Source organism: Zosterops lateralis (genome assembly GCF_965231275.1).
Source record: "Zosterops lateralis genome assembly, chromosome: 5".
NCBI lineage: Eukaryota > Metazoa > Chordata > Aves > Passeriformes > Zosteropidae > Zosterops > Zosterops lateralis.
The window spans coordinates 40,841,812-40,866,192 of record NC_139766.1 but is presented as its reverse complement, the minus strand read 5'-3'; the positions used below and the strand labels follow the sequence as shown (position 1 = coordinate 40,866,192).

General features: G+C 33.8%; 1 protein-coding gene across 3 annotated transcripts in view; it reads right to left on the bottom strand.

Annotated features, from left to right (window-relative positions):
* Window positions 1-24,381, bottom strand: part of FSTL5 (follistatin like 5) — a 269,454-nt gene that overhangs the window by 125,316 nt on the left and 119,757 nt on the right. For all 3 annotated transcript variants that reach the window (XM_083861258.1, XM_083861256.1, XM_083861257.1), the window contains exon 5: window positions 152-348. In XM_083861258.1, the coding sequence (XP_083717384.1) occupies window positions 152-348 (197 nt within the window). The remainder of the gene's footprint in view (window positions 1-151; window positions 349-24,381) is intronic.

Below are 24,381 nucleotides of genomic sequence, written 5' to 3'. Positions count from 1 at the left end.
AAGCCATTCAAAAAATTCTCAAAGTTTTCCACCTCAGAGACTCACATTTTCTAAAGTAAAGTATCCTAAAACATGATATTCCCTGAGTACAAGTCATTAAAAAGCCATCTGAATAATCACTGTGCTAATAGAAACAAAAACTAAACCTTACCTGAGATAACTCATTAATATCCACAAGTCCATTGTTGTCTGAATCAAAAGAATTGAACATTTGATCTACAAGAAGTTTCTTTAATGCCATTTTCTCACCAACAGATTTATCTTTTGACTGTGCAACATATCTCCGGTTTTGTAGATCCAGTAACATATTCTTCACTTCAGTGTATCCAGTAGGTTTGCATTTATCCCCTGAAAAGAAAATACACAAAACAAGATTATTTGGAACTTGATTTCCTATTAAAATTTAAAGGTAAACAAAACAGAAAATTGAAAAATGAAAGTATTAACTTCTTATTGCACTACAAACAGGGTTCTCTTAAGAGATGAGAAATTCATTCTGTAGCAGTTTGATCCATACCATTTCCTTGTCTGGACTACAAATTAAGACAAAACCAAATTACTGCAGTTTTAGATATATTCTTAGACAAGGTTTTCTGTTTATAGAAACTAAGGAAACTTTTATCAGTTTCCAAACCCATACTTTTTTTATTTATCATTCTGGAAAGGTGCATATGAAGATTTATTAAAGTTTTACCTGTGGTAAAGCTCTTCATATAAATGCAGAAATGTAATGTGTGCAAAAAAACTCTGAAAACATGATAGAAAAACATATGCTATATATTTCATAATAATATTTGACTTCAGAAAGCAGAAATTACTCATGAGTGCTCATAAGCTATCTCTACCTTTTCATTTATTGGACATAGCAAGCTTATTTGAACAAGAAAAGGTGAGATTGCCCAAGGAAGAGAAAGGATATCTTTGAAAAGATCTGATTTACTCTTTTCATTATCAAGTCTTCTATAAAGTGGAAAATGTTACAGCAATTTCCTGTATACAGTAATTACAGTCAGTACTTATTTTAAACCAAAGCACAAAATTATGTCTGCCTGGTGTTCTCTTATGTCAGTTGCTGCATATTTTAAATTGGAAAAAGAAACAGTTTAAAAGGGTTTGTTTGGGGTTTTTTAAGATAATCTTAGGATTTTGAACAGTTTTTTTATAAGATGAGACATGTAAATGTGTACCAGCATAATACCATGTATTTGTTGCAGATGTATGTTTGCAGTTAGCCAATACTTAACTTCAAGCAGTGAATTCAAGACTACAGCAATATACTGATTAGCAAAGAAAGCTATTTTGCAATCTCCTTTTTAGCCACTATTATGAAGATGAGAAGCAACTATTTACCTCATGGAAACTGCATAAATAGTTTTATTTTGCAAGTGGATCCTTTAAGAAACATCTAATTTACATGTATAGGACTGGAATTTATTATTTTGATATATTTAATGGTATATGCATTGTTATGGTGACACTGAATATCTTCACAGCCATCATGAAAGGCAGAGAGAGAAAAAGTTCCTAAATGCTCCTCACTGTCCTAGAAAGACTCAGATCTAGAAGAGAAGGATTTATGATAGAAATTAAATCATGGAAGAAAAAATGTTTTTTGGAATCAAAGCACTCTAGCCTTTTTTGTTTTGGTTTTTCTAAAAGCCACCAACTGTTATGTAGCTATTTAAGTAACAGAAATAGACAAACCCAAGCTGTATTTAACTGACAGCCTAAGCTATGCATACTATTTGCATATTTGTCCTCATCTGCCAGGGGCATGAAGATTGAGGCCATACAATTCGTGAGAGTTGAGTTCTGCGTGACTGCTTTTCAGGGGTCTAATGCAGAAATACTCAGTAGGGAAACATGTTTATTCCTCAGGCATTCTGAAGCCGCAGTGAGCAAACCTTGCCATCTGAATGGATGCAGCTCCAGGTGGTGGGGAGGGAAAAGAGCACTTAACTTGAACATACTCTAATTCATTTGGGTGAACTCCAAGAGACTGGGCCAGAAAACAAGAACCATCTTTGTCTCCTGTAGATAACTTTCCTGGCTGTGTTGTCCTCGAAAAGACAGACTGGCTTCACTCTGCTGCAGGTGATGACTAACTCCATTTTGCCGACCCCCATGGCAGGGCTGGATGGCAGGGAAGACAAGACAAATCCTATTTGATGGTGTACTGCTCAGAGCTGGCTACCACAGTCACATTTTAGCCCCTGTAAATGATAAGTCTCATTCTGCAGGTTTAAAACTGGGAAGAGCTATTCTCCAGAGACAGAGAACATAGTAAGAGTTAGTTTTATTAATAATATCTGTTAAATCATGGATTTGTCACAGTAGCATTGACATGCTTCTTCATGTCCGAGTTTAAAAAAGAAACTCAACTCACATTGACGAGATTTTTTTCCTTGAAGCACAGAACCATGTCTCTCACTTTAACGACTGATCAAGAATTGAAAAGAGGTTGTCATCTTTACAAAGTCAATAACGCCGCTAATGTTCATTTGAATACTATTTCTTACAAATTTTGGACAACTTTTGCACAAATTGCACAAGTATTTCTGTGAGTGATTTTAAAAGCCATGTAAATTCAGAGGAAAAACAAAAAAAAAATTAATTTATGTATCACATGATCATGAAAAACATTGCAATTATGAGTTGAGTTTCCTACTTTTAATTTAAAATAGAGTTTATGGAAAAAAGTTGTAAATGAAGTTTGATCGCAGTCCAGGAAAGACATTTTAATGTACTTAAGACATTAACTTTACTTCTAAAACTTAAGGAAACATTAACTAATGTATTCTGTTACAACCCTTGTTCAGAGAGAAGAATTCAGAAAACATCTTTTCTACAACATTTCTTTTTTTGTACACTTCTCCTTGCATAGCACAAACTTCTGTAACTGGTATAATAGTCATATAAGAGCACTTACATATTGCACATCTATAAACTATCTATACATTTTCCCAGAAGAGAAAAATATTTGTATCATTTTAATATAAAACATAAATGTTGTCTAATGCAAAATAATCTGAGAGACTGCTATTGCCACAAGTTTGAGTACTTCCTGTAGAAAAACTTCATTCACAAGTTAAGCAAAGCAATCTGTTGGAACTACTATATTATTTATATTTTGATCTAACACCCACCTTCTAAATATTACTATGAATTTTAACAATGCACTTTAAGCTAGTGAGAGATGAACCTTCAGTTTATAATCTTAGCTAACTACAGTTGTGTTCAACCAGGTTTCCATGGCTATACCACATTTAAACCTTTTCCTTTTATACATAATTAAAAGTAGTCTTAACACCAACATCTGGAATTTAAGGACAAACATGATGGATGGATATTACTGACAGATAAGGGAATCACAAGGAAACAGTGAAAGACTCCTAGTGAACACAGGGCACAATTTCATTAACAAATTGCTCTCTTATCTCATTGTCATGACTGCCTTTTGCTGCAATATTTGAGGAAATGTGAAGCTGATGTTTAAGTTACAAGAATGAGGCTCTGTTTACAGGAAACCTCCCCCAGGCTGGAGTAGCAGCACAGAGAAAAATTCAGTTGCTTTATTTATGTTCTAATTTAGTAAGCATTAGTTGTGAAACAGTTGTCTCAATGACACACAAATGGTGAATGGGGATTAAGTATGTCAACCTTTATAGTGAGGAAAAGTAATTTATGCTTAACAAAATTGAGAAAGACAAACTACTGGGAATATACTGCAATTACTTGAAAAAGGTCTGCTAAATTCTATATGATTAGCTACATACATGAAAGGCTAACCTGCATGTACATAATTTACTAACTTAATTTAGTTTTTTAGTACTTTTTTCTTTAACTTTTGAACTAGAATTCCTGCAAGAATAAATAGTTATTTTCTGGAAAACTCTTTTATTAGAAACTATTAACAAGAAACTATTAAAATTCTGTTAATAGAACTGTTCTGAAAATAGTTATTTTTTGAAAGCAATATAGAAATAGAAATAGAGAAAGAATACACAAAATTTGCTTTTCTGTTTGTTTCATTCATGGAAAGGACCAGTTCCTTCCTAGAACTACACACCAGTTTTTGTCAAACAAACAAAAAAACACAGATCCAAAACAAACAAACAAAAACTCTAAATTAAAAAACTCTGCTATGTTTTCTGATATTGTCTGTACAATCACAGAAAGTGTGCAGAAACCTAAAAGTGACAAAACAAACACAATAGAGTCTAAGTGCAGGTCTGCAGTTCCATATCTTGTACTTTCTGAAGGAGTGATATTCCTAGGGTTTACTTCATTCAAACTAAAAAATAGTAGAAAAATGGAAACATTTGCTGTTTCCTCCCATTCAGTGCAACAGTTTTGTAGCTGTATCTCTGTTACCTAGGAAACAGCTGAAAGTTAGATTTTGAGTGCTATTGTCCTTCTAGACAGTATTGAATAGTGGTATCTGCCTTTAACAGAAAAAAAAAGTTCTGTTTGAGAATTAGTTTTTCTTAATTTGTACGACAAAAAATTATCACAAAATTGACTAATTATTTATGAAAATATGGGAAAGGAATATACACATTCTTACAGCTTAAGAAAAACATTAAAGATACAGCTAAGACAATACTTAAGGGAACATTCCTTACATTCGAAGTCAGATATCAGATTATTGTATTTTGTAGTTTTCAGAAAAACACTAATATACACAAACAAGAAAAGAATGCATATATTTTAAAAACACAATAAAGCAAATAATTTTATTTCTCTTTTCAGTTCTTTTACCACATTCATAATCAATATTTGCCTGAGCCACTCCACTTAGCAGGAACAACCCTTATGTCAGAAAGCTAATACTCATGGCTTGTCTATCCCTACAAAAGCCATCAGCTGCTGAGATACAATCTGATTGTGAGCTACGATTTTGCACTGAGTTTTATCTCTATCTATTGATAGATTTTTATCTATATAGCACAAATGGTTTCCACATTATACTTTTAAAATTAAAATAACTTTGGATATCTCAGAAATGGCAACTATTTTTCAGTGAAGCATATCTCATATGAACATCTTAAAATAGTCCAAAACCAACATATCCATAAATCAGATTCTAGGAAATGGAACAGACCTGATAAGCAGCAACTTCTAACCTTCTATATGCTGAACATACTCAGAATAATCTAATTAGCCAAAAAAAATTCACAGCAAAATCAAAAATTATATTGCAAGGAGCAAACATGAGAATTTATTCCAAGATAAAATACATATCTGTACATATACACGTATAGAAACTAAAACAGATATGCAGACACATGCATTCATATGTACATAGACACGCACATATCTGATATTAATTCAATTTCCAACATATCATAAGGGGCAACTTGAAAGTTTTCATCCATTCAAGTATTTCTCAACATCTGTCTATAGATAAAGTATGAAAGTTGTAATCTTACTTGTAGCCCTAAAAAATAAAGGGACACTTCAGACCACTAAAATTGCTTAGTTTTAGCTGTAAGCAACTAGAAGTTCAGATATCATTTCACAACACCTTATTTTTCAATACAAAGCTCAAATCTTGAAAATCTAGAGGTCAAAATTTTGACTGTTATTCTTTGGTCTCCTCACTGAAGCTCTGGAAGTTGAAGAGAAACAATCTCATCTGTACATAGAACTGAATTTTGACCTATGGCCCAAAGTTTGAGGTGGGTGGAGAGGAAAGTTTTATACTCAAAAGCAAATAAAGAGGGATTAACATCAAAGGTTTTCCATGTTGGAGTTATGTTTTAAATTAAAGGTGAGAATTTGAAAATTTTCTTCCATTCTTTCAAAAATATGGGATTTCAGACCCGCAAATTTTGGCCTAACAGCTGCTCAGCTTTAAAAAAAAAAAAAAAAAAAAATTTGTATCTACATTTGGCTTCTGGGTTTTTTTTAGTGGGGGCTGGGTAATTTCCACAGGACTCAACCAGCAGATGTGCTGCTTTATGTCGTATTGTATAGCATCTATATTTTCTAATGACATTTATAATTATCTAAATTCAGCATTACTGTCAAAGTCAAGATACTCAAGTCTTAAGAATTTCAGTTACTCAAATTTGTTGTGCAAATAGGTCTAAACAGCTACAAAAAAATTAAGAATGTTCAAAAGTGTTCTCTATTGTTACGGGATATACATATAAAAATAGTTCCCACATAAACAAACCACACAATTATCCAGAGACAGGCACACAAACGCAAAATTTTAAAGTTATATCTGTCATTGTCCTTGAAAAAAACTTGTAATTGATTACCATAGCTGGTACATAAAATAGAAATTAATCTAGATTTTCAAAGTCTTAGTTGTACTTTGTAAATAAGGAATAATGCTGCCCTTTACTCAGATACCACCCAGTTAAATGTTCTTAACCATTTCAATTTTTCAAAACTAAAAATCATAAGATAAAAGTAATAATTTCACTTAATTCCACATATTGGCACAAGTCTGGTGTCCAGAGTTATCTGGAGACACATATAAACAGCTTTTCAGTGCCTAAACAATCAATAGTTCAGATATACTGTTCATATCTTCCTTAGATAAATGCCATTTAGATTAAGTAACAGAAGCTGTAATAAATTTGCATCAGGATTAAGCAAAAAAGTAACTAAAAATCAGTTTCAAAAAGTACTGAAATCAGCCTTTGGGGTAGTGATTTGTGCTGTTCTTCTGGCTGTTAATGCAGAATAGTTATATCACACATCTCTTGACGGAAGAAAATACATCATCCAAACTTTCACCTTCAAATTGGCATTTGAAAGCTACAGCAGGCTGGCAGTAATGACCAAAACATTTTCCACAGCTGAGAAAACAATGAAAGCTGGGCTTGTGTGGACTGCATGTTGGCATCACAAACACTGAAAGCAGTGCTAGTCTGTAACTGGAAAATGCATGACTCTTATACAGGATTGACCTGTTGTGAAAAAACTCAAACCTTCACTGCTTTCATACAGTGATATCATTTCTCAGAACTTCTCATGTCTTTCATGCTTACTTTGAGGTATTATACCATGGCAAATAAAAGATGAAAACGGGTGCATGTTACAAAGGAAAAGTTTTGGTTTTTTTCTTGTGTCCAGCTCTAGCTTTTAGATCAGTTTTTCTATTTCTTTCATATGTATTTAAAAAAAAAATAACTTTCAGTTTCATCAGTAAATATTCATGTATAACATTAATAAGATAATCTGGGCTTCCTTGTCCTTTATAAAAGAAATTTGAGAGAGAAAAAAGGAAAGTGGTGTGTCCCAAAGGAAGGCATTATTAAAAATGAAGGTTGAGAGAGAAGTTTAATGCAGCATTTTATTTTCCCCTCTAGTGAAGTTAATGTAACCATTGGTGCTGTTAGTCTTCCTCTCACAGGGCTTAAACAATTTTTGACTTGAAGTATCTAAAGTGATGCTATAAGAGTTGTAAAATGCTATAGGCCTAGATTAAAAAAAAAAAAAAAAAAAAAAAAAAAAAAAAAGCACATTCCACATCCAGTAAGAAAGCACTTATGGAATGCAAGCCTCACCAGAAAATCCATGCAGAATTCCACTTCTGCTTTTTGGAAAGTGTGTGTCAAAGTGCCCTTTTGTATTAAAAACAAAGAAACAAAATTTACTGGAACGGACAAAATATTAAGTCACAATCTTCCTTTTCCAAAAGCTTCCCAGAGATGTGGAATATTCATAGATTTATGAAGACTGGGCTAAGCCTAACTAAAACAGTACTAAACATTGGGGAAAAAAAGAAAAAGAAGATAGTTCTGCTGCTCCATTTACGTTTTTTCTCCACCATCACCCATGCCCACTCCTTCCTTTGTTTCACTTTTAGCCACTTTTACCAGCTAAGCCAAATCAGTTGGGCTTTGCTGCTAATTGCAGAAGTTATTACATTCAATCTTTTGCTACAGGAAAAGGAGACTTAGTTTTATGTGTGGGTGTGTGTGTATATATACATGGAACTAAAAATTATCAATAATTTGGCATCACACACACTTGTGTCTGAATTTCTGCTCATACCCGTACTTGAAGTTAGAGTTGTGTAAATCAATGCAAGAGAAAAGCCAGGCCTACATAACCTGCTTTACATTTAGAGATGAACCTTACAAACTTCTCAGATTATGCACAAAGTTTAACCAGTCATCCTTAAACAATATTTTCATAATTGTTCTCTTTCCCAGTCACAGAAAAGACTACCTAGAGAAAATAAATCAATATTTGAATTGACTAGTCTTGAATTCCTATTAATATATGTTTTAGCAGAGATATTTCTTGTCTATGGTTTGATGCAGAAAGGCATTAGAAAAAATTAGACTCCAGCTTTTCACCAATTGCAATGAAATTCATAGATTTGCTTTCTTATAGCTGAAGCTTTGTTTCTAAGTGTTTTGTTCAGCACTTAATCCTCAGCAGAAAATGTCCTTATTCACATAGATTTAGGGATTTAAAAAGATGTTTTATTTCTGTCTGGTTTCATACTAATTCTATGTTTCTAGATAGAATCCTAAACATACTTAAAATAGGGTTGTAAAGCACTGGAACAGACTAGTCAGGAAAGTGATGGAGTCCCCATCCATGGAAGAGTTTGAAAAACACGTGAATATGACACCTGAAGACGTGGTCAAATGGTGAACACAATGCTGGTGCTGGGTTAACAGCTGGTCTGAATGATTCTAAAGGTTTTTTCCAACCTTATCAATTATCTGATTTGAATCAAAGCCATCTGAAGGTAATAAGAATCCAAAAAAAATTCCTACCAATTTAAGATCTGTTTTTCATGTCACCATGTTGCTTGATTAGAGTAAAACAAAGGGAATAATTGTTTGTGTTTTTTTAAATTTGTGCTAATTCTAATTTCAACCTACTGTTATCTTTTTGCTTTCTCACTGTGACCGATGGAAAGTGGCTTTGTGTTAACTATGACTTAGTTAATGATGCCTTCCCAACCTAAAGATGACTGTCTCCTAGACATAACTCAAAACAAGTGTCAGACATACCAAGACGTCTACATGAAAAGTGCCAAGTCTGTGATTACAATTAACTTGCCAAAACAAAGTTATATACAAGACCAGCCTTTGCATCTGAAGAGAACACATCTAAATATATTATTTTAGCTTTAACTTAATTCTGCTTATGGATTCTGATATCTGGTATTGTATACACCAAACAGAGGTAACTTTCAAAGTATGCATGCAATGAAATTAGTCTAAATAGTTTTTTAATGGTTCTGTAATCATATGTCTTTCCTTGGATAGTACTTCTTGGGGTTTTTTTTACCACTTTTAAGCAGCAAAAGTTTCTTTAGGAGAAAAACAGATGTACTAGAAAAATCAAGGTATGCTCCTAACTAAAGGATAACAGCTGACTTGACAATTTGTGGAATAAAAGACCATAAAAGAACTATTATCAATATTTTTAGATTTTAAAAATACTTTCCAGGTCTGAATTGCTTCATGTCAATAAAGAGTAGAAAGCTTTTGTGAATTTTTTACTACTCTCACAAGACAATAAAATATTTCTTATTTATCTTTGTGTTACCCAGTTAATGATTTTTCTTGAGAACATATTAGGGATCACTGAGCCTGATGCTGAGACTGTGGAAGTTTATCTTAGTACAATATAACACATACATTGCTTCCTGAACAGATATAGTTACTGTATTTTATATAAAGTCTCTGAAATAGGTGGTCTCGTTTACCTATGGAAACATGACCGTGATCACAAGATAACATCTAACACTAAAATAGGCACTATCAACCTGTCAACCACTTTGTGCCACAGAGCAATTCTGGGTACATCTATCTCCTCACAATAGACAATGTAAACTGATAGTTTTCATCCTATACCTCTCCTCACAGATAACTGAAGGGAGGTAGAGTAAGATTTCAAAATATGTAACCTGCAAAATGGATACAATTCTTGTTTATTTTTTAGAAGTGTTACACCCACATCCGCTATTTGTATTTTCCTCCTTTCAAAATTTGACTTTGGAGTAAACAGGCTTCTAGTCTCTAAAAACAAATTCTCAATGAGAAAAGGACATTATAGGTTGTCTTTGGCATATTTTTCTTTAGGGGGCTTCTCACCTCACACCATACTAAAATGCTCTGCCCCACTATAAATTTTGTAAAGTTTCTACACAGTCTCGTAGCCATACAGGCTCAGCTGGTTTATGGAGAAGGAGGCATGCTCTCCTCCAAGAAGTTTGCATCACCAGAGAGCTGATGCCAAGAGTACAGCAAGAGCAGAGAATCTTTCAGTGACTGAATTAAAATAATACCTGAATAATATACTGAATAGACCCTTAACTGTGAAAGAAAATTATGTATATTTGTTTAAAAAAAGTGTAATTTTTTGCTTATAGCACTTAACATATCTGATAGAACCCTAAAATTATAAATTAGTGAAAACAGCCAAGTTTTCTTTAGAACTACTGAAAAAAATCATTACATTCAAACTCTTCCTAAATATAATGGAAAAACTAATTTTCAAAATACCTTACCATACGATTATATAATTCTAGAATAAAATCAGTTCCAGTTTCAAATGTGATATTTGACTTACCCCTGTTACAAGACAGTAGCAGCAGTGCTGCTTCACAGAACTACAATAGCAGGAAAGTAAGTAAAGACAAGGTGTGGATAACCCAAAAACTTCACACACAAATCTATTGGGAAAATACATTTGTTTTAATTTTCAGATTGCTAAACAACAGGTGCAAATGCCAAACAGGTTAACAAATAAAAGTAGATACATAAAACATTAAATGTGAATGAAAAGTAAGCCCCTGACATGTGGTATCACTATTACAGTTCCAGAGAAAACACATTGGAAAATTATGCCAGAAACAGTGTATATAAATATGTATATTTATGTGTACTAACGCTAATAAAGCAACAGCCAGGTTCATATGCAAATAAGAGAGAAGATAGATAACTTATTGTTCAAACCATTTAATGTTTGGAAAGGTGTCAATTACCCTGCTAAGCTTGGGAAAATCATCTCTGCATAATACTGCTTAAGATATTGCAAAACAAGTTTAGCTGCTGTTATATTTTTGTTGTTTTAGAAAAACAGGAACACTGTGGGAACACTATCATAAAGTACTAGCTGTTGTATAGAAATAATTGGAGCCATAAACAAATATCCTCAGTTCTTATTTTTTGTACTAAATAGAAATTAAATCCATAAACTCATTGAAGAAACTCTAGAAACCAACTTGATATATAAATTTCATCTTAGATGGTTGCTTGAAATAGCAGACACGTGTTTGATTTAGATAAAATTCCCTCCATTTTAGCTTTTTATATCCAACAATACCATGTAAAGAAATTATTATTTTGAAAAAATAAATTCCCTTTTCCTACATGAGAGAAAATGCTCAACTGCAATTGTACTACAACTATCAGATTACTTAGCGGGTTTGTTCAAACTCTATTCTACTTTTGTAAATTCATTCTAGCTGAAAAGTAATGTACAAGAAATTCACAGAAAACATGTACTGTGCAAAAACTTGTTTTATATGCATTGAAAAATGGTGAAAAAATCTCTAGAGATTCAGTCTGACTGAATTCTGCATACTAGCACCAGATTGTTCTCATTGTAACTAATGAGACACATAATGCAAATGTTCAAAAATCCTTGCCTAAAAATAAAAAGCATGCATTAATTACTATTAGTCTTGAAGTCTTCTAATTCTTGTATCCATAGGCATACAAAACTGATTTAAAGACTGAAGTCTTTAGAAAAAGCAGTGCATTGGAAAGAAGATTGTACTGTGACACGTACTGCGTTGTGTTAATGGATGACAATCTTACTTTAAGGATTTGTAAACTTATGCAGGTTTAATCTAAATTTGCCTCTAGACCTTATCTAAATTTGTCTCTAGACCTTAACTGTAGAGGGAAGAAGTGGAGAAAAAAAAAAGACCCTCATATTATCCTAATTTTGAGATTATTTTCAATTTAGGTAGTTTTCAGAGCTTCCTACTAGTGACAAGTAATCTGAATTTAGTCTGTCACCTGACTTGGAGACTGAATTCTGTCTTTTACAATGAAGATGTACCACAACATTCACATAATACAGGCAAGGAGTGTTACTGCTGCTGTTAATATTGTTACTACTAGTGTTAATACTACTATTATTATTATTCCTGTTCTGAGAAGAGTGTAGTGTATTATTATTCCTGTTCTGAGAGTAGTAATTTTTTTCACAAGACATTCCAGTAGCCCTGAAAAAGCAGGCTTTCCAGAAAGACTTACTCTGCAAATAACCTCGAGAATGATATTCAATCTTTATTTCTCTTATTTTTCTACATTCCATATCTAATAAAGTGGAAGTGGTGAGAATGGACATAAAATTGTCTTTTAGAAATTAAAAAAATAACTCTTAAGTTGTATTAAAAGTCATGCTATTGCTGTCTTGCATTTTTTAGAGTTGTAAATATGGATGTTCTTTAGATCTAAGTTAATGGGGCTGTTTCTGTATTCTGTTTTGAAAGAAAACATGAATACAAAAATTCTCACTTCCATATTTCTCATAAATTATTAATCCATTATGTATACTGGCAGGAAATAAAATGAACAACATTTAGATACAAACTACCACCTTTATAAATTAATAACCTTACTTGGCTGTGCAACTTCACCCATTCTGTTGTCAGGAGAGGTAGTCAAGATCCTGTCACAAATACTGAAAACCTATTTTTGAAGTCTCAAACAGATAGTAAATGTTAACCAAATTGAATTACCAGTAACTAGAATTCTCCAAGATGCAAAGTGAACCTGTGTATTTACCCTTTGCAAATGCTAAGAGTTAAGAAATATTAAATATTTTCAGCCTTGTAACGAATTGGAAAATATACCAGAGTGTAAATTGCAACATGGCCACTTGTGCATATACCACACATAACACTGGGCTGGAATAAATAGGAAAAGGCTGGAAAGCAAGGGCACCTGACATGCAGTTCTTTAAGAGCTCCCTTTTTGTTAAATTAATGGTTCTTTAAAACTCTAAGGCACTGCCACTATTTGTCAATTCAAAACTTTAGAGACTTCAAGAAATACCCTGACCAATTAAAATTCCTCTGAGTCCTACCTGGGAATAACAACCTTTGTTAAAAGCTGTTAATGATACTGGATACACCACTGTGTGAGAGTAAACAGAAACTGCAAGAAACCACAATAACTACCTCCAAGAAAGGGATTATCTAGTTACATTTGTAGGTCAGCTGAAGTATGTTGTAAAACTTCAAAGCAGTTTCATCCTTTCTGACTTGTAAGAGGCTTAAAAACATCAGTTATTTTTTAAAAATCCACCAAGACAAATGGTCAAGAATTTAGAGACTGCATTTGAGATCACATACTTGATACATGGCCAGCTTCACAGTATCACAAGTCCCCCTGAGAAAAGTATCAATAATTTGAGAAGAAACACTCATGAAGATGAAATTTGTTATTTAATATGAACTCATCACCTACACCAAATTCGCTGCTTAAATTTATTCTGAAGAAATGTAAATGGGAAAAGGCTTCTTCTGGAAGAGCCTTTCAAGTTTAAAAATAAATAACTTTTTTCAATCCCCTTGTAGAATGCTTTCTATTTGGATATACTATGTATCATGAGTGAGGAGGGGCATACCCAAACTGCAAACTAAGTAACAGAAATTATCTCATTAAGAAAAGAACATTTTACCTTAATGGCTTTAATTCTCATGTTCAGTAAACTACTGTGTGTCAACAAAGGGGATCACTCTCTATTCTCAGCTACACTCCTGAAAATAAAGATGATTTGACCTTAAAGAAGGTGGAGACAGCCAGCACAGGCCTGAACAATGCCCAGGCTTCAGAGGATCCCTGAGGCACCTTGGCAGGCTCAGTCTCAGATCCCCAGCAGGTGCCAGAGGGCAACAAGAATTTGAAGAAGAGAAACTTGAAAATATTTAAATGTGAAAGGCCTGAAACTAAAAGATACTGCAAAAAAAAGTGAAATTGCCTCACCAAGTCACATTCCTTACCAGGCAGTGGGAGACAGTCATGGCATGACACTGTCGCCTCTGCTTTTAGAGGCTCAGCCACTTGCTGGCTCAGATCAACACCCTTGGTTTTCACAGGGGAAGTTTCTTTATTACAGGACATGAGCTCAAGTGCCTTTCAGGTGCTGTGAGCAAATATTCTGCCTATAAACTGAGAAACCAGTCTTATATCTTAACTGGGTATAATCTTCTACGTTACCATTGGACAGTTCTAAAGAACTAAGAAAAAGGCAGATAAAAAAAAGCCTCAGAATAAATTTGGAAGTCCACACATGCCAGGGTTGTTATGAACAGTAGACCAAGCAATTCCTGACCTGTGAAAGTCACAAGCAGGTTAGCAAATTTATCATTACATTTTTCCCCAGGGGAAAAAGAGACCAAACACGTAAAAAGAAAATCATCATGATAAGGACAAATATCTTAAAAAATAAGTAGGTCTGATTTAAAACAATCAAAAACTACTAAAATTCTTTAAATTTATATTTTGAATCAGGACAGAAAGACAAAATTAAGGATGTGGGTGGACATACCAACTTCTTTATCCATGCATGAACACAGAACACCCTCAATAGATACTGCTGAAGCCAAAGCATATACCAGTAACAAACATTTCTGAAATACACTATTTCAAAATATACATTAAAAATAAGTATATACTGCAATTCATGCTGAACTAAACACTATCACTGCTACACTGTCACTTCGCTACAAATCTTGCAAAGTGTCATATATAAAAATCTGAATTCAAATCTGAGAACAAAGTAATTTTATGTTGCATATCTCAGCAAAAGAGTTGAGGAACACTCAGAAACCCTTCTCAGCAGAAAATTTTCCCAGTTTAGTATTCACAAGTGGGTATATATTTAGCCAGTTATTTGGGTGTTCTTTTATCTCACCATCAAGGCGTGCTGCTCTGGTATGACCTTCTGGAACACAGTCTATGGTAAATATTTTCCTTCAAAGATATTTCTCATCATACAGTACTGATGGGTACTTTTTTTGTCAAATGTAGTCCTATAAATAAAATTTCACCTGACGTATTTCATATATCCATTTCTTGGTGTGCATTATTTTCAGATATGAAGAAAAGTATTTTTTCAGAACAGAAGCATTTGGTCAGCAAAATGAATGGGCTGTTTGAAGAGCAGCTTTCTAAACAGATGTGGTTTCTGTTATTGTCCTTTTGCAGTCTGATACTAAAATCAGGTCCAATTGATTTAGATTAGGATTTGTTCAATGCTAAAAATGTCATGCTCAGCAAATACAAATGTTATCTGTTCAGAAGAACTTATATTCTAAAGGCAAAATCACAGAATATAATTACACACCTCTTTCCCTTACCCTTTTCTATTTCTCTACCACTAAATTTTCCTTGATGGTGTCTAACTTGTTAAATGAGTTTGTTTACTGACTAGAGTATGATTAACTATGTCAAAAGCAAAAGAGTACTTGCTCTCTTGTATTGGCACTGAATTTCTGACTATCAGAATATTTCATTCCTCATTTACTCAATGAATTAATATGCAAGGTTTATCTAAGAACCCAATAGTGAACATTCTTACATGTTACTGCAATTGCTCTAGATTATCTTCCCCTATCCCTAAGCAAAGAGTGATAAAATGCTCAATGTGCTTTCCCTGTGGATATAATGTTTCAATCAAACAGATGGGTGGATTTCTTCAATCTTTCTAACAAGAATTAATGGAAATTAAAAAAAGGATTTATTGACTAGTGGCAGATGGCTGAAGGATTTTGCTTAGGTACAACTCATGTAAATTACCAAAAAAAGCAAATTCAACCTCTTCCTGTGGACAAGAGGTTACTCCTGCACTAAATATTAAATTCAGAACATTCTGTTCACTTTTAAAAGGAAGTAAACACTTTCCTTTTTACAGTTGAACATTGCTTATTCCAAAAGTCACGTGCTTGGAGACACTATGCCAAGGGAGTAAGAAATATGCTTTCTATTTCAGAGGGTCACAGAATGGGAAAGGTTAGAAGGGACCACAGTGGGTCATATCTGGTCTAACCTCCCTGCTCAAGTAAAGTCATTCCAGAGCTCATGGCACAGGATTGGGTCCAGATAGTTTTTGAGTATCTCCAGTGATGGAGACTCCACACCCTCTCTGGGCACTGCTCCAGTGCTCACTCACCTGCACAGTAAAGAAGTTCTTCCACCCATGTTCAGGTGGAGCTTCCTGTGCATCAGGTTCTGCCCATTGCCTCTTGTCCTATTGTTCTGCACCACCGAGCAGAGCCTGGAAACATCCTCATGGCATCTCCCTTCAGACACTGACAGACATTGGTAAGTTCCTCTCTCAGTTGTCTCTTATTGAGGCTGAACAGGCCCAGCTCCCTCAGCCTGTCCTCATAAGAGAGATACTCCAGTCCCTTAATCATCTTTGTCACCCTTCACTGGACCCACACCATGTCTGTTTTGTCCTGAGGAGCCCAGGACTGGACACTGCACTCCAGGTGAGGCCTCACCAGAGCTGAGCAGAGGGGCAGGATCACCTCCCTTGCCCTGCTGGAATGCTCTTCCTAATGCACCCCAGGTACCATTGGCCTCTTGGCCACAAGGACACTGCTGGTTCATGGACAGCTTGGTGTCCACCAGGATTCCCAGGTCCTTCTCTGCAGAGCTGCTTTTCCATGTCCATGTAAAATCTAACACCTCTCAGTCTAAAAACACTAGAGTTGAAATTTCAGAACACAGTTTGATGTTTCTTGTATTCATAGTAATTTATACACCATGCAGAAAATTGATTTCTTCTTTGATAAAAATTATATTTGGAAAGAAAATACTATCTCTGCAAAAATAAAGAGTATTTATAAACTCCAAATTAATTTAAGTAGATTCTATAAAATATTTTAATAACAACTACATTTTTTTTACTCATTCACAAAGGTCTTGACAACCTAATATAATATTAAGTTACAAGTTCTGAAGCCTCAGAAATTATACATAAAAAAGATAATCATTTATTAATAGGCCCCATTAAATGTTTATGTTTCTTGAATTAAAAAAAGTTACTCTTCTATTTTATGTTGTTGAAATTACAGAAACTAATCAGAGAATTAATCTCTATTTCTGGCAAAAAAAATAAAACAATTAAAAATATCTTCTACCAAGACATAATGGTATTTAACTTATATCTGCATTTTAAAATAATTTTTATTTTAATATTTTTCTTATGATCCATTTAATTTTTAAAAGCACACTGGAAACAGGTTAAGATGATGATTTGGGGCACTGGTTTACTGTTTGCTTCTTTTTCTCCAGAACAATAACCTAGATATTCGCATGATCTATTCAAATCTGTTCTCTTACTAAAAACCTCTCTATGCAAACAGTTATAATTATAATTACTAGGGTATTTCAGCTCTATCTAGATAGTAATACTGCAATTCCAAAATGTTAATGGATTTTCATGTTACATGCTTTAGGTGAAGCTAATCTTTATCAGCCTTGAGAGAAGTTGTTAAGCCAACCTTAAAAATTTCTTACCTCACTATACAATATAACTTGTGGCAAATTTCCAAAACTAGTGATACCATTCCCAGATTTTATTTGTTCTTGAAATTATTAATGTTGCTATTATTAACAAACCTATCCAAGCCTAGTCAGAAATCTATAAGACGCTTCAGGCATTGCATGAATTGCTGGAAGGTGAGTACATTCTGAAGAATAGAGTGCAATTTGGAAAGTAGTCAACCCTGACTACAAGAACAATGTGTACTCCGAAACAGTTTTCTTTAGTAATGGAACAAAGGTACTTGAAAGCTTGGATGGCTACAGACACAGGTAAATTGAAGGACATAACCCATGATGCATTTATCAAAAACAAGTTTCTTCTAGTTCAGTCACTGTTAATATTGCTGCTCTGTTGAAAACAGTAGCAGTTTTACTTTACATATTTAGTCTACAAATTTGACAGGAATTCAATAATCTCATGAAAAGCCAATTAATTGAGGAAAAAAATAACACCTTACTTTTGACTTAACACATTAAAAAATCGTAACACAAATATACATACACACACAGAAATTATAGCTTTGGCAGAAAATAGAAACTTCTACAAACTTAGCCAACCAACCAAAGAACCAGTTTACAGAATTATTTTCAATTCTTAATGGCTTCATGGGTAAAACACAATTAGTGAAGTCAATAATTTGTCACATATGCTTACTGCTGGTAGATAAAAGAGCTGTCTTCTTCATCCTGTTTTTAGCCCGCAGTGAGAGCTATATCTTTAGAAAATGTATGCAGAACTGGTTTGCGAAAAATACAGCTAGAAAATAAAGAACTAAATCCCACTAACATAATACAAAGATATGTATTCCTTATCCCAAGTCTAATTGAATTTCTACATATTTGGAGTCTAAATAATTTAACTCAAAAATTTAGATTTTTTTGCTATCTTTCAAGTACAGCTAAAAACAAGTCTATACCTTTTATTTTGTATTTACTATGGGCTTCAAAGATTTAAAAGTTAAGAAAGTGGGAAGTGAAGCAGTTGAAATATTTAATGCTTAATTGGAGTTAATGAACTTTAATTGAGTTTTTAAAGAAGTGTGTGGGATGGTAGCCTGAATTCTAATCCATACTAAAAATATATTTTCAGGGAACACTCATACTGACTGCAACTAACTTATCCTATGAAAGATATGTCAGCATTCTAATGATTTTTCACTGTAATAATCAAAATAGATCACTTTTCTCACTTGAATGTTTGCATTTTAAAAAGTCGAGTCCTTCTATGATTTACTATTATAAAATATGACAATTATTTGTATTGTGATCAGTCCAAACAAAATGAAACATACCATGTAGCTTCCATTCATAAGGTAGAGTTCTTCTGAAAGTACCAAATGCAGGACACAATACCACTTTATTTTAGCTTTTTTCAAGGTAGACCAAAACATACAAGTACAAGCCAAGTCTATCTAATTTATACACAAACTGAATTTGTTTTTCTAAATCAATAAATCAAAAAATCGCACTTTTTTTTCAATAGAGAAAGCCTGCATATTAACTACTTGGAACAGAATAGTTTATGAGCAAGTCATTGACCATGAAGGTTGAAAAGAAGTATAAGACAATCCTACAAAGGAATAAATATATAAACATTAAAATACTTCTATTTTTAATGTAAACCAGTGATATGAGTTTTTTGAAACCATTCTTTCAAACTGTTTGATGCTAGCAAAATCAAACATCAATTAGCTAAAGTTCCTTATAAGTCCCAATTAAAGTTAATTGAATTAATGATTTGAAAAAAAAAAAATAAACACAAAGAGCAGTTTCTCATTGAATCTCTGCCAGTAAGAACAACAGAGTATAGCCTTTCCAAGAAGAAATATGACAGTATTTATGGGAGAAAGTAATTTATCTTGCACTGAGTCCTCCGTAAAAATATTCAAGAAATATTTCTAGATGCACAGCAATAGCCCTTGAATTTTCTTTAGCATTTCCAAATCTCCTGAAAATATATTTTCATTTTTTCCCTATTTTCTTCTCATCTCTTCTATTTCATATACTTTCTTTTATTCAACATAACACATTCCTCCTCCTCCTCTCAATCTTCGTATTAGAATAAAATGGTGTCCACAGTATGTCTTAAAGAACACTTTGCATTGCATATGCAATTTCATCATAAATCAATCCTTCAACTTGAAATTCAGGATAAGAGTAGATGGATTAGTTCAAAAATTGACATGGATGCAAAAGTTAATGTGGATTCTTATATTTCAGCAGCTTGAAAGAGATACACACACATGCTGTTATGGAGAAGGGACAACACTGCCTTTGTTTTTTCTGCCTCTCTCACATTGTAATTGAAATCTTCTGTCCTTGTACCAACACCAACTTTACTAAAAGATTCCTGACTCCTGACTGCTTGCCATGGTTTTTTTTAAAATTGCCACTTCTCTTCACACATAGCTAAGTGTAGGTGCAGGTGGGTATTTAGAAGGTCAGTCTTCATTGGTGCTCCAATGTAAAGTAGGTAAGTAGTTTTGTACTCCAGAAATGCTGCAAGTACTATATACATAGACTGCTTGAAGTTTTCCCCAATCTTAATTAAGAAAAGTATACTGAAGAAAGTTTGTCACCCTCATGAAGGTTAAGAATATTCAGTACACCAATTATCTGAACATTATCATCAAATTCTTTGACTGGATTATATAATTATTAAAATGACAGTTGCAGTTATTTTCTGGGTACATCAGACAATAAGGCTGAGTGCTCTAATGATTTTTCCCCCCTTAACTTGTTACTAGATACCTGTAGAACTTCTGAACTCTATAGATCACACCCTACAAGTTAACACAGAATCAAAAGCTCCTAGAACTCTCCCTTTCCAGTCCAATTTCTTAGGGAGATGAGCTCTCTCCTTTTTAGAGCTTTTCCCAGCACTGGTATTATTTTATTTCAAGTATCACAGTAATCTTTGCAGCTCAGGAAAATGATATCTCACCATTTTAAATTTTTTTGCATTTAAATTTATAGTCCAAAAGATTGGAGATACCAATGTCGATTCACATAAAATTCTCATGACTAAAAAAACTGATGGGCTTGACCTATCTAGGTTACTAGCTACACAAAAACAAGAACAGCAAAAGATCTGTTAATTCATTCAGATCAATGTGCCCAGCCAACAATTATGTCTTAAGACAAATTGGCTCTGTCAGTCCCTGTAACCTCCTCCTTCCTCTTGTCGAATCTACTCTGCAATGAGTCTTTCAGAGGCTACATAGAGGCAGATTCACAGTCACTTCACAGCAAAATTCCTCAAGTATAATTCCAGAGTTAGAATGCTGGATACAGGGAGAACAAGTGGAGAAGACTTAATTACTGGATCTCTATGTATGGAGTGATATATGTCGGATAGAGACATCCAAATGTAACTTGATTTTTGACAATCACATGCTCTAAAGATGTCAATGCTTTAAGAATTTTTTGTTGATTTTATAAATCTAAACTGAACAATTACAAAAAAGGAGAGAGACTTTGATTCAACAACAAAATCTTGACCCAATAAACACAATTTCCACCTCTTTGCCAAAAAAAATCCTTTTGAGACTACAAAACCCACTGTAATGGGCAACTCATAATATTATGCTGCTATTGGGATTATGGGAAGAAAGACTGACTGTTAAGATAAAAATATATTTCTGGAAGAATATGATGTAATAATTCACCAAGAATTTAGAATTTGCTAAACAAGGTATCCTCAGAGAATGCTAAGTCATAGTAGAGCATTCAAAATGCTGTCAGAAGAATGCTGTAAGGCAATTGAGCAGAATTCAATGTCAGAAAACATAAACAGTGATCTAGTCAGGGAAATGCCACAAGCCAGGTGACACACAAAAAAAAAAAGAAAAAACCTTTTATTGACTAAGAGGAAAGGACAGCACTCCAGTAGAACACAAGCAAGCCACCAACCACTCATTAAGTTGCTATTCCATTAGCCTGTAAACTAAATTTAAGTGGGAAAAATCAGTACAGTCCTGAAGGCACCAGTAGTACTGGGAGGTGCATTGAATAGGAGAAGTTGTGCAAACTCCTCAAACAATGCAAGGATAAGATGATTACCACTGGAGAAAAATAAAAGGTGCATATGAATGTAATTGTGGCATAGAAGTAACAAATTCTTAACTCCCAGTCTTTTTGCTAACTTGCTTTTATGACTGATCACATAATTTTTATTACAAAAGAATGTCAGGACAATCCTGGTTCCCAGAGACTATTTCCAGCTGTAAGTATACTGGTTTAATACTTTGTAACCTGCTGAAAGGGATAAGAAATCAATCTCACATGTACTTAAGATTGTAAAACTACAAAATGGACAATCTGGTGAAACACAAACATTTAAAAATAAAAACAAACAACAAAACAATAACAAAAACACAAGCAAAAAAACCTCCCAGTAGGTATGTTTGCACTGCTAGAGACTAATATTAATGTCACTATGGACCTGTAAAGAGATTAAAAGCAACAGATATAGAAACTAGGGGAAAAAAAAAAACAACCTAGGTGTGATTTTGAGTTTAGGAACAGCCATTTCTTTCTGAAAATTGTATCAATTGTTTGAGAGAGATGCATGTTGCAAACAAATAGGAAGCAGCTTTCCAGACAGATTAAAACATTTTTCTCTGAAACCAAATAAAATATTTTTGGGCTTGTTTTATTTCATTAGGTCCAGATGCACTGTACCATTGTGAATGCTCAGCAAAATTTATGAATGAGTTGTACCCTGCCAATAGCAGTACTGGTAACACAGCAATATCTTTGCATATCACTTTGGCATATGAAAAGATCAACTCAGTTTGTCCAATATTCTCAATATTCAATTCAATTTTTATGAATTACTTCATATTCTGTATTGTGCTACTTTAAATGCCTGTGATTAGTGTCTTCAAAGGCTTTAGCATGAAACAGAACAACTGAAATTCTCTGCAGGATTAGCAAGAGGAAAAATGACACAAAATTATTAACTTTCTTCTACTTATCATAGAAAAAATTTCAAGCTTTTAAAATGAACTAACAGTTGGAAAAAATATCTCTTAGGAAGAAAAAAAGCCATATGCTTAGCACACGTAAATTACTCCAGGTATGTGCGTGGCTTATTAATTATATTATGAGGCCTCTCTGTTCAACTGTGCTGACAGTATTGGTGTCCTCTTTTCAATTTTGTCCTACAACAAAAGTGAACTGTATAGCTTTGGGCTGACAGGCTGTGCTCAGGAGTCCTAAAGCACCTGGGAGTTTCATTGCTCCCAAGGAGTGAAGTTCTTATGGGAGGCCATAGCCATGAACTAAAAGAGACGGTCTCCCTCAGTTTAGTCTAGTCCAATGAATGGCTTTGATGGTTAAAACCTGGACCCCGAATTTCAATTCGTATTCAAGCTTTGAGCTCCCATTGCAAGCACAGTCCAACAGTGCTGACTACTGTCATTAACCAGGCTGCTTCAGTTCTAAACATGCTGACATATTTCTCAGAGTTGAGACTTTTATTTCCACGTAAAATTATCAATAATTGAGCTTGAACCACCAACTTTTCAGCCTTATGTTATGAGGTATCTCATCTTGCAAGTATTTTTTTCTTTCTTTTTCTTTCTAACTTTAGAATTACACGACTACATGACTTAATAGTGTCACTGAGGATTTCAGAAGTGCCCTGAACTCCTAGAAACTCAAGGATGGGAAATGTTTGATGAATTGAGACCTTAGAGATATAGGTAGTTCTACTAAATGCCTTTTGGGTTTTTTTTTTAAATCTCACCTAGAACTTTGACCTTTGTTTCAGTGTTCAGCTTTAATTCCCTGCTTGTCCTCCCAAAGCCAAGTCCTTTTAACCACTGAGAATGAAATTGTAAGGGACTTATAGATTCAACTACATGCAGTAAATAGATAACTTTTAGGTATCATGAGTGAAAAAAGTGGCATTACTGAGGATTTGAACATTCAAGCTGAATAAGTTAGGCCTAAGTTAGGCAACTTAGCATAAGTATTTATTAGGGTGTAGCAAACAGCAACCTACAAAACTACAAATAATAGAAGAAGCAAGATCTAGAAAGTCAGAGCAGTGCTTTTTGTCTGTTATCTGAATGCACATTAGGTTTATCTGTTCATACAGCAAGGCAACACAATCCCAAAGAATAAAATACTAGAAATTCAAACGAGAAATATCTTGTGCAGAATGCAATGCGAACATCATTTCCTTTTTTGAAAAGTTACTAATTTAAAAACAGATTTAAAAAATAGACAATATGGTTACAAATTCCCAGCAAAAGGTGTCTCTAACACATGGAAGCAGCAAACTATTGTAGTAGCAGGGGGACCTAACAGCAGGACTGTTACAACAAGAAACACCTTGTTATTATATAGTCAACATCTGTGCTTGCTAAATGGCAAAGTAAATGAACATAATGGTTAGTGCCCTGTGTTCATATTTTGCCACCTGCGTATGCATGGCAATAAAATGAGTAATCAAATCAGATAGCACCAAAAAAAACCAAAACAGAATCCCTCCTCTGTCTCTCCACTTCTCTTGAACATCCATGTGAAATGTGTTTATATGCAGCAAAACAACATACCAAAGTTCTACAGATAACTCAAACAATCAACACTATTATCTGTAAAAAGATCAGAACATAATCAGAAATGTGACCACATAATTTGTCAAGATGAAATAAAAATATTGGAGTACTTGCTTTGCTATATTAAGTAATTTTATAAATGTAATTATGTCATAATGCTAGAAATCTCAGTTAAACAATTACAAAAAGCTTACACATACGGAACTTTGTAAGAATAGAGGTAGTGAAAAATCCTTCAACTATGAACA